The 12,019-nt window shown below is 36.7% G+C and overlaps 1 protein-coding gene and 3 pseudogenes across 2 annotated transcripts in view; 3 read left to right on the top strand and 1 right to left on the bottom strand.

The window, feature by feature from the left end:
- Positions 1–1,023, bottom strand: part of LOC113308311 — a 2,834-nt gene extending 1,811 nt beyond the window's left edge. For both annotated transcript variants that reach the window (XR_003339655.1, XM_026556789.1), the window contains exons 1-2: positions 890–1,023; positions 320–480 (exon numbers count right to left, since the gene is read on the bottom strand). Coding sequence is in view for 1 of the 2 variants with exons in the window: in XM_026556789.1 (XP_026412574.1) it covers positions 320–472 (153 nt within the window). In the remaining variant the exon portion in view is untranslated. The remainder of the gene's footprint in view (positions 1–319; positions 481–889) is intronic.
- A 289-nt stretch (positions 1,024–1,312) lies between these two features.
- On the top strand, positions 1,313–4,745 carry LOC113312092 (annotated as a pseudogene).
- A 703-nt stretch (positions 4,746–5,448) lies between these two features.
- On the top strand, positions 5,449–8,179 carry LOC113312091 (annotated as a pseudogene).
- Positions 8,180–10,214: 2,035 nt separating this feature from the next.
- On the top strand, positions 10,215–11,598 carry LOC113312089 (annotated as a pseudogene).
- Positions 11,599–12,019: the final 421 nt, after the last annotated feature.

Genomic DNA, 12,019 nt, shown 5'->3' with positions numbered 1-12,019 from the left:
TAGGGGGAGGTTGAGCATCATCTTCCATATTTGCAGATGGACTATTTAGGTTGGCGATTACACCACTAAAGTACAAATTCTCTAAACTTTCATAATATTCTCTAGTTAACCTCTTAGAGTAATTTATAGGCTCACCCTTACCTATAGGAATTTCAGTTAACATTACAAAGTCTAAATGTGTCAATCGTATTTCAAAGCCCGGGAAATGGAAAGTCTTGTTTGTATGCCACCATCTAGCTACTAGAGCATTTGTGAGTTGCACATCTGAATTCTTAAAATTAAACGAAAATATCTTGGAAAAACCACAATTATCTAATACCTGACGTGCGCGTGGACTATTCCATACAACGATATCATAATAATCCTTAAGGCTTCCCCAACTGGTCCTCATTTTCATCCTCGGTGCATCTATACCGGATGTATAACCATCTATACCTTTTACGGACAACTTTTGGTCCGTCAGGTACTCCATATCATTATCTAAATGCACCAAACAAACAAATATAAACGTATGAAAATCACCAAACAAATGTAAATCTCTTGGAGGAAAAACTTAATTTCATACTCAAAACCATATCTTACTAACAACTTTGGATTCCCACATTTCTATGAATTGTGTATTATCCAGATTACAAGACATGCAACATAATTAGGATTATTTAAAATCAAATGTCACTACAATTCAACCGTGTTCATCAACAACTAACCAATCAACCATGTTCATCAATAAGTATCAAAGATTTGTCATGTTAAATAAATTTTAAACAAACAAAAAGCAGTAACTAATAGTTGTGGGATTCAATTAGTATTAATAACCTATCAATCTTGCACAATTAATCTTAATTGAAAAGGAAATTGGAAACTAGGGTTTTAGGTTAAAATAGTTTACCTTTAAGGATTGAGTGGTTAAAACGCCTTCAAATCAATTCCAACTTCGAATTCACCCTTTGTTCTACAAACCCAAACAAAAAAATGGAAGAAAACGATGCTTTTTGATTTTTAACGGAGGGGAAGAAGAAGAACTGTGTGTCTGAAAAAAAAAACAGGAAGAACCAAAATTCTCTGTCGAATTCTCTGGATGTTTTAGGGTAAATAGTGGAACGGTTAATGGTTAGCCGGTTCAAAAGATTTTGACTGGTCAAGATAAGGAGAGCGGTTAACCATTAACCGTTTCCTCTAAAACGGACAATTAGTGACCGTTATATAGAGAACGGCTGATCAATGTCCGTCTTTTTTGCTTAAAACGACTAACGGTTAGCTGTCCCTGGATTTCTCTAGAAAAAACCGGAAGAGCTAGGACTTTCCGTGGCTGATGTGTAAAGGTGTTTTTGAAGTGGCTGGGAAGAGCCCTAGACCCAGTCTAAAACCCGCAAGTCTAAAGAGTTCTGTGTTTTTCAAGCGACAATTTTCCACAAAACATTTACCATCTCCAACAACGGGAGCTCCAACAACGTATTCACCATCTCCATCAAACAAAAAACGACAATCTATATTCAAAGATGTCGATTGGGTTCGTCCTGATGGTCGTGGTTTTCATCAGTCTAGACCTGCTTGTAAATCTCTTTCAGTTTCACTCTCAACTATTTTCTTGGTTCGTATTGATGTTTTTTCTAATGAGGGTTTTAGGTGCCGCTCAGTTTTTGATACTGTATAGATTTCACCTCGTTTCTAGGTTTTGATTATTTTATTTTTTTTAATTCTGTGAACCGTATGGTGTAATTTGATGCCAAGGGTGAGCAAAAAAGGAGTTTGTTTTGGTTAGGCAATAGGGGGCATTAATCAATTTTAATTTTGTTTGCTCTAGACAAGAACATTGAAGCTCTGGTTCAGGGTTGGGTAGATTCAAAGGAATTTTAACTGAGATACATATATAAATTGAGTACTCTAATGTTAACTTTGTTGAGTACTCTAATGTTAACTGAGATACATATATAAATTGAGTACTCTAATGTCAACAAATGAATTTTAACTTTGTTGTACTTATCGGAGATACATATAAATTGATGTTTTACTTGTTTGCAGTTTTGAAGACTGGTATGGTGAATGCCGTATCAGGATCTGCATGTGGATTTCGGAAACACCACGGTCATCGTATCTGTGTTAGTCTAACTTCTGCATCAGAGAATTTCTATTTTATCGTGTTTGTTTCTCTCTAACGATTGCTATTGTTTTGCGAAACTGTTGATTATTGATGGTTAAATTTGGTCAGTTTCTAAAAATTGAGTACTCTAATGTTATTCACATGCTACCAAGTAGACAAGTTTCTCGTAATTCTTTAGAGTCGACCCATCTCTTTAGCACTTCCATGTTGTTGTTGTTGTTGTTTCTACCTTTCTTAATTGTGTTTTAATCGCTTCTTGTTCAGATTTGGTCCAAGAGAAAGCAAGAAAGCTATGATGTACAGTGATATAGGTCATTTGAATTGTAATGTGAGCTACACAACTTTTTCTTCCACCATTCTTTGACAGGTATGTGGCTGTGTTTGCTGCAGTTGTGCTTTAGTTTTTCGCGCTTTAGGTATAATATTTATGTGATAGTGTTGATTTTTTTCATGTCCTCGGGGTGCAGACAACAAAGAGTTTTCATCGGTGCTTCATAAAGCTTTAGAGGGTGCTATCATACTGGAGAGTTTTCCAAAGACCACTGTAGATGTTTTTGCATTGGTCCTGTAATCTGGTGGCAGTAAGTATTAATTCCACAATTTCCTTTACAAGTCAAGTCATTTTTGTGATGCTGGGTGATCATTACCGTCGAACTGCATTATTTGGGATTTATCGTGCTGATTTTATTTCCAATATGCAGTGCTGCAGCTTGTTGGTTTACTTTACTTCTCTTACTTTTGATGTTACCTGTTTAAAGTATACCTACTTGTTTTGTGACTTTTGTCCATGTCGTTTCTTAATAGCTTCTTAGTTTTTTCTTTTTCTTTTTCCTGTAGTCTTATAGCATGTAGTGATGCTCGAAAATCTGTCTCACTTTTATTAAAACCACATTAGTTAATAAAATGGGAGAAGGTGGTGCTAGAAAGCATGGTCTTTATGAGCACCTTTCTTTTTCCAACTTGATTATAGTTCAAATGTAGTTTTTCATTAGACTTCGATTTTATTGATGTAGGTGATCTACCTGTCATAATATCATGTGCAAGTCTGGCCCTAGCAGATGCAGGGATTATGATGTATGACCGTGTGACATCAGTTTCTGTGGTATGTACCTGCATATATCTTTCTTGAGGTGCTTTAGAAACTCTTAAGTACTTTTAAGTTTATGTTTTCTGAGAGGTTCTTAGTCCCGCATCTCTGTTCACTCTTATGAATCACTTTTCATTGTTTTACTTGGCGTTTGGGCGTTGCAGTCTTGCCTTGGGTCAAACCTTGTTATAGATCCTATAACAGAAGAAGAAAGTTGCGAAGATGGAAGTCTTCTGATAGAGATAATGCCTTCGCGCAATGAGGTCACTTAGCTAAACATTAATGGAGAATGGTCGACTCCAAAGATCCACGAGGTATGATACTTTTACCCAAAGTTTTTTCAGGGAGTAATACCACGTCTACATGTTTATATAAGAATGCCAAGGACTTCTCTGTCCGTTGAAATGGTTATGAAATGTTAGGCCAATGATCACACATTCATGTGCATAGATGACTAGTATGTTAAATCTCTCTATGAGCTTAAAATAGATGTGAAAAGTGTGTGTGTTTAAAAATGATGTGAAATGCTTAGTGATCTCTCTGAGTTAGTTAATTTACACCATATGAGCATCAAATATATAGAGTTAGTCATGGGAACTGTTCCGATTGATGCATTTATAGGGTAGGAAGTAAAACCGGTGGGGACTTTCTTGATGCCAAAATACTTGATCTCTGCAAATTACAAGCCTGAATAGCTAATGCAAAACTTTGAAAAGAGAAAATTCAAACGATAAATTAGTATAACTTATCAGCAAGATTCTGCTAACTCTTTGTGAAATTCCAACTGCAACATACAAGCATGAACAGCTAATGCAAAACTTTGAAAAGCGAAGACTCAAACTACAAATTAGGACTCTTAACTTATCAGCAAGATTCTGCTAATTCTTTGTGAAATTCCAACTTGTCTATAAAATTTATTGGTTGTTTTATGTAGCTCTGTGCATAATCAGTCAATAAAATTGTTTATGAGCAGGCAATGGAGCTCTGTCTCAACTCTCAATGCATGTTCCAAGCTTGGGGAACTAATGAGATCGTATCTAACCGAACCCGAACCCGAACCCGATTTCTGCGTCAGAGGAATAGATATGCTGCTTCGTCATTGTCATTCTTCAACTGGTCAACTATATTCAATCACATGTTCTTCATCACTTTTTTTTTTCCGGACCGAGGATGTAATTTTCCTAAGACTCCCACTGAATGCAAAGAAAGTGCCAGGATTTGTATAGTGTTTGTCATATTTATTCCCAACTTCCAGTAAAATGACTAGTACCATCTTTCTTTCGGACTGTTATCGGATTCAATTTTGTACGAATTGTAACACCAGATTGGAACTGGTTCCAGTGATCTTCAGTTCTGTGTCTCAAACTTGGAACCAGAATTTGTATCTTGTGCTATTGGAATCTGGGTTATGTCTACTTGCCTGACTAAAACCCTAAAATCTGTGAAGGGATTAGCCATTAGGGCTATTTTCTTTCCATTTTTGTCAAGCCTGTAATGTTAGCTTAAGGTTATTTTCTTTTCACTTTTGTGCTGTTCATTCCAACAGCATTTTGTAACTTTTTCTCATGATCTCCACTGCTTTGTGGAGTTCATGATTTTTCTTCAATAAACTTTGCCCTTTCTGAGTAATAGCCATTAGGGCATCTCAATTTGAAACATGGGCTTTCAATAGATATTTTGGAGGCCTATCCTGACTAGGGGTGAGCATGGGCCGGTATGGATCGGTTTTCGCCTCATCCGCATCCAATCCATTGCACTACGGATTTCAAATTTGGCATCCACATCTAATCCATATCCAACGGATTTTGCATCTAGCGGATAGACGGATTGGATGCGGATAATCCAATGGATTTGTTTTAGTTAAAATTTATAGTAAAGAAAATAAGCTGACACAAATGATTCTTATAAAACCTACATATCATATATATGTATACAAATATAAATATGTCATGTACAACACCGCAAGCAAACATCTTAAAAATTCCTAAATGATCCATAATATTTTCTAGAACTATATAAATTCTCTTAATTTAACGGATATGGATGTCCAACGGATTTTCAAGGTTGCATCCGGGTCCGATCCGTTGTCCGTTGGTTTTCAAAAATTTCATCCGCATCCAACCCATTAACGAACAGTCTGGACATCCATCCGCAAATGAACGATTGGTCCCGGTTAAATCCGCGGATTACGGTCCAAATGCTCACCCCTAATCCCGACAAATAAAGGAGAAAAAGATCAAGATTTTCAGATTTTTATCCTATGGGCCCCACTTTAATTGTAAAGAGGGTGTAAGACTAAGTAATTTTTTTTCTATAGGATGAAATTTTTCATTAGGTTTCTTTTTCACTAACAAAAATTTTGCTTGAGATTTTCCTTTCTTTGTTGCAAAAACCTTATCTTTCCAATGGCTACACTATATCTGCTAAATGCACTTTCCATGTACAAACCCTAAAACCATCGCTCTCTTTTCACTCAGTTACTAAAGCTTTCAAGCAAACCCATTTCTATTACTTCTTCAATTCTCTCTGAGAAAGCAACATTTAAAAGCTCTCGTGTTGTTGTACCTAAAGTTGCAGTTACTTCAGAATTTGGTCAAGAAGAAGATGTTTTAAGTGGTGACGAAGGTGCCGTTGAACAAAATTTCTCTCAGGATTTGAGATTTTTTGTTGGTAACCTTCCTTTTAATGTTGATAGTGCTGAAGTTGCTGAATTGTTTGAAAGAGCTGGAAATGTTCAGATGGTTGAGGTGGGTTTTGTTGGTTTTGAGACGGTGGTCCTTAAGTAAACTTATTCCTAAAGTTTAGGAACTTAAGGGCCAAATTATGGAAACTTTTTTTCAAAGTAAAGTTTTTTAAGGGTCAAATTTGTTTTCCTATATATATAGGACTAGAATTGTAGGTTTGTTGATAATCCAACCTAGAAGAGTGGTAAATCTCTGTGTTTAGGATTTTGGTGCCTTTGGTGGGGAGGATCGTAGGTCAATGTCGCTGTGATAGAAAAACTTGTAGAAAGAGAATTTTGGTGTTCTAGTGGTTAGGGTTTGGGGCTTTTCCCTAAACCAAGTTTCTAGCGTTTCTATGTTTTTCCTCTGTTACTAGCAGCTGTGAAGACGACGTAGAAGAGAAGACATGAGGCTGGTTTGAAGAATGGTTAGAGAATTGGTTTCTTTGATGGTGTTTTCTGATATGTCTTGTTAACTCTTTGGGTCTTGTCTTGGGTTGTGTAAAGGTCTTTGATTTAATGGAACTTTTTCTGGTTGTGTTGGCTGTGGATGTAGCCTATAACGGTGAACCACGTATATCTTGTGTTGTGGTTGTGTGCTTGTTTATCTCCTGTCTCTCTCTCTCTCTTATCATTTCTCCCAAGTTTGGTTCAAATCACCAATTACCCTTTGTAATCCTGATTTCCGCTGCTGCGCTCGGAGTGCCAATTTTCCTAAAATGTTTTCTCTTAAATTTAATTTTCCTTCATATTTATTTATTTTTTTGAAGTTTTTTGGGTTTGAATATTGAGATAGGGTCCGGGTTTTTAAGGGTTTAAGTATGAATATTTTGTGGGTAATTTTTTTTTTGTTTTTTTATTAAAAATCTTATCCCCATTTTGTGGGTAAATTTTTTTATTTATTTAAAATCTTATCCTCATTTTGTGGGTTCTTTTCTTATATTTTGATTATCATGAATGAATTCAGTGGTATTCTTAACGTTGTTTAATAAATTGTGGACAGATAAGATAGATTTTGTTGTTGTTGAAGTTATTTGGTTTCTAAAATGAGAAATGTATGATGACAGGAAATTTGGGGGTAGAGCTATTAGAGTGAACTATGGACCACCTCCACCTAAGGAAGATTTTTAGTCGAGAGGACCTCGAGGTGGTGGAGGCGGTGGTTCTGATTCATCTAAAGGTTATACGTGGGTAACCTTTCATTAAAAGTTGATGATGGGACACTTGAGAGTTTGTTCAGTGAGCAAGGAAAAGTATTGGAGGCCAGAGTTCTGTATGACAGGGAGACTGGTAGGTCAAGGGGTTTCGGGTTTGTCACTTACGGCTCAACCGAGGATCTCGACAACGCACTTTCATCCTTAAATGGCGCTGTAAGTCTTATATAAGAACCTCTTACACTCTCTTGTTTCATGTTATTGTAGTTGTTCTAGTTATTGTTCGAGATTTGCTAAGTTGATGGTCGATGATCGCATAAAGCTTAAGTAGAGCTTTGAATTGTTTTGGCCCCATGCCTCCTATTGCCTATATAGTTCAGTTATTCACCCGTATGTTGTAGTATTCACTGCTGTTGTGCATATAAGACTTTCGCAGCTACTTATCATTTTAAATATAGGAATGTAGATGTCTGCATTTTCTTATGTAGGAAAGTTACACTATTGTAAATATAGGAATGCGATAATAGCCTTCCTTATCACCTCTGGAGGTGTGACTATAGCCAGAATCTGTTGAGCCTGAAATTTGCGTACTGTTTGTTTGTACACTTTTCATATAAGAAACTGTAGAATTTTATCGGCGTAGCTTTTAGTTCGTGTGCTATAGGCCATAGCTTCATGTCCTAATGTTATGTTCTTACTTTACATCTTTTTGTGTACAGTTACAGGACTTGGATGGCAGAAATATTCGAGTATCTGTTGCTGAAGAGAGGCCAAGGCGCTTTTGAGCACACCAGATTTCCACATTCTCCATTAAGAAAATGCTTTTTGGTATAGTTCTGAAACCTTGTTTTTCTTAATAGCTTACTTATATATCAAATAGGCGCGCAAGCAACCGAGATGTGGCTCTGATGCCCTAATCTTCAGAACCACGTTCTTTTTGTGCTACAAGTGCCTCTCTTAGCACGAACCATTTTCACCAATGTGCTCTTCTGGTGGCTTCAAGATGTATCAGAAGAGGGCAGTTATAGAGCTCCCAACTATTTTGATGTAACAACTGAATAACAAATTTTGATCCTTTCCCTCCTCTCTGGTTATATGTATTTTGTATTATTTCATTGGTTTTTCTTAAATATAGCCCACACTATTATTATTGACGACCCATGAGACTTAGTCAATCGAATTGACTAATAAATCAAACTTGACTTTTCTGGCTATCAACGATTCAGGGTTCAACGATAGCCCATGAAATTTGAATAAGCCAGTTTGTCCTCATCCTGCTTTTGCTTGAGGCTTGCAAGATGCTTTTGCGGTGTAACCACTTTCCAGTTCTGCAGCAGGGAAATTTCTGTCGAATTTGCTCCCCCTTTTCCTTCCCTTCTTCGAGTCGTTTCTTTCAACCAAAATACCAGAAGAATCAGGATTACAGACTTGAACTAGAGACCCATTCAGTGACTCATTAGTTACCGATGTATTTATTCTCTTTCCGAGCTTTCATCATCGCTCATTCTGTTAGAGTTCTAAAACTTGTGGTGGTTCGTTTTCATCATTGTTCTGAACTTCTAAAGCTTTCTCTACCAGTTCTTCCTCTGTATAAATTTTGAGCTCATCAACAGATAGATCTTCCTCAAATAAGTGGAACGAATCTACACATGATTCTGCCGTAACATCTGCAGTTCTTGAAGTACCAAATCTTGGAAACGACCTAGGCTGATGAGAGGACTAGTAAGATCGGGAATGTAAATTGGCCCACCACGCGCTACGGAACTACAAACAGGTTGTTCATCTTTTTCAATGGGATAATCGACCGACTCCATATTTATATTTTGATTGATATTGATATCAAACTACAGCCACATGAATCTGTTTTTTTTTTTTGTTTTTTTTTTTTTGTAGAAACAAATCATGATATAAGTTTAATTGATACAGTGTTAATTGTGATTATTAAGCCGTTGAAAGAAAATAGAAACCAATGAAATAGTAATGAAGAACGATCGAGTTAAATCGGCTTTCAATCTAGAAAAGCTTGATTTCGTGGGCTATGGATAATAACCAAAAACGTCAAACTTGATTTATTAGTCAATCCGATTGACTAAGTCACATGGGTTATCAATAATAAAAGTGTGGGCTATATCTAAGAAAAGCCATTTCATTTTGTATGCGATCCAAAATGTTTTCTTATGAGATTTATTATTAATTCCAGCCAATTCCTTTTCAACAGAGTGTTTGCTTTGCTTGTGAATACATTTCTGAGTGGGTTATTGATTTTGTAATTGGAAGCTTGCCAATTTCAACCGTTTAAGCCCACTCAGCTGTATCCGCAAGCCGAACACCCTACACCTGCAAAGATCGATCTGAGTCTTTGAAGTTCTTGCATTTGGCCCTGTAGTGTAGACTGTGATGCATGTTTCAGCTAGAAAAAGTTACTATGAGAATATCATGTCCGTTAATGATATTCTTAGCCATTGTGCTTTGAAGTGAAGAGTTACCACGAGAGTTCAATTGAAACAGACTGATACTAGCAACAGCAGCGGAGCCGGAACAAAATATTCAGGGGGCTAAAATAAATTTTAGAAAATTTTAGGAACTCTGGCGGACTAAATGTTAATATATAATGGGCTAAACATGGAATATAGGGAGAAATATAGGATTTTTATACAGTTAACTGGATTTGAGGAGGGGGCTAGAGCCAGGGTTAGTCAACCTTTGGCTCCGCCCCTGACTAGCAACAGCTATGATGCTACCTCTGAATTGAGTCCTGTCGTGGTGTTAGGACACAAATGTTTTATGATCATGGGGTCATTGAGCCTCACTATAGAGTCCAGATTCATACTATTGATAATCATCAATCATGAATTGACTTGTGATTGGCAGAAGAAAAAGTATATTGATAATCATGGGGTCATTGAACAAAAGAAAAAACAGATTTTAAAATATTTAAACTATGTTATAGGACCACCAATAAGGTTGTTTTGTTACGCACAAAATTGGACTCGTAATTGCGAACCGCTTAAAGCTGCAATATTTAACGCCCCTGAATTGTAAGCTTAAAAGCCAAGTGAATGTATCAATGAACGAGACATGGTATTTGTACCCATTAATACAACAGACAGGTGAGACCCAGACATCGGAATGAATTAAATCCGAAGGACCATGAAAATCGGTGTGAGAAGAAGGAAATGGGAGAGCATAATGTTTTTTACTTCTGCTTCTGAAAAGAACCTTCTTTTTTCTTTCGAAAACCCTAATTCACTTTCTGTTATCACTCATAGCGGGTTTCTCCGACATCCAACTATCCAAGCAAACCCCAGCAAATCTAAAAATGGCCCTGTTATCAGTCATCCGAAAATCATAGCAAAACCTCATCACGTCCGACTTCAACAACAATATCCACCGTGCTTCGTGTCTCTAGGTCTACTCTCTTTCGCAACCCCCAGAAGATGCAGCTGCGGAACGTAAACGGAGAAAACGCCGTCTTCGTATGGAACCACCATCAAATTCTTTACGTCAATCACAACCTCTACGTCGTCTTTAACACCTATTTCAAACCCTAATACACCATAACTTCCTTAACATGTTTAAGTCTTAACATGAAATCGTCTAAATTTTCATACCAAAATCCTTAAATTGATTTGTGAAAAATGATCTTGAAGAGGCTTCATTATACACTCGTCATTTCGTTTATTCCAATTATAGATCTACTGAGTTTACTTGTAATACATTTATGGCTGCTCTTATTTGACGATCTAAATATGGCGATTTTTTCATACTCTTGATCGGTTCATTACTTATTAATGCTTATTGTGATTGTGGAAAAACTGATAGTCTGATACTGCATTGGAGCATCACGGTTAAGTTATTTATAATGCTCCTTCTAGCCCGTCCGTACTACATATAAGGTTTAAGTGAAAGGGTTAGTTGATAATTCCAAAATTGAGCAAGCTATACCACGTAAAGATGATATATGATTGAATTGAGTTAAGAACATGATTCTGCTGTCTATAATTATCTAATGTAAGGACTTCTGAAAATGGGGATTCGGATGGTGCTCTGAGTTTGTTTGAGGGATTTGGGGGGACCTGTTTCGAAAGGAATGAAAAAGGAAGCAACGGATGGTTATAGTGAAGCTGTTGGAGATAGTTTTAGTATTAGAATGAGTGCTGTTGCTTATAATTCGTTTTTAGATGCTTTGATTAAAAGTGGGAGATTTGATAAAGTTTTGGATTTGTTTAACAAGGTGGACATAATCCTCCTATGAAGATAACTGTAAATTTCGGGGTATGGTTATGGTTTTTGTGCGACTTTTATTTATTTATTTAAGAATGCGAGGTTTCCAGAAATGTGAGCGAGAAAAAATGCAACCCAGATACCGTGTCGTTTAATAATTTGATTGAGCAGTTTGTGTGGGAATTCTATGGTGGCTGAAGCTGAAGAGCTGCGCAACGAGATGGGTGAAAAAGGGATCAATCCATATGAAGTTACGTATGTTCTGCTAATGGATGCTTGTTTTTCAGTTTTCAGAGAATCAGGGGGATGATGCTAAGATTGCTATGGTGCCTATGACTGCTCCCGTCTCTTAATTTTCCTCACAGTCTATTCTCTAGCTCTATCTCATTCTTCCGGACTCGCCACATTTCCACAACTCGATTTGCTGCACAACTTCAGATTTCAAAATTATGCAACTACGTAGAATTTATGAAACACTGTAGAGAATTGAATCGGGATTGGAAGAATTCCATGCCTTGTACTGTTCCCACCCCCAATTTTGAGGTGTCAAACTTGCAAATAATATTTTCTACTTCTCTTTACACTAGCAAGTAATATACTGAAAGCATATTCGTCCCAAGAGAGGTAATTGGGCAAAAGTTATTATGGAATTACTCTTAGCAAATATGATTGTAATGTAAATGTTCTGAAAATTGCAAAGTTGTATTTAATTAAATATGAGATGAGATTGA

The sequence above is a fragment of the Papaver somniferum genome, chromosome 9, assembly GCF_003573695.1.
Source record: "Papaver somniferum cultivar HN1 chromosome 9, ASM357369v1, whole genome shotgun sequence".
Lineage (NCBI taxonomy): Eukaryota > Viridiplantae > Streptophyta > Magnoliopsida > Ranunculales > Papaveraceae > Papaver > Papaver somniferum.
Note: the sequence above shows the minus strand (reverse complement) of the source record. Positions and strands in the feature narration are given on the sequence as shown.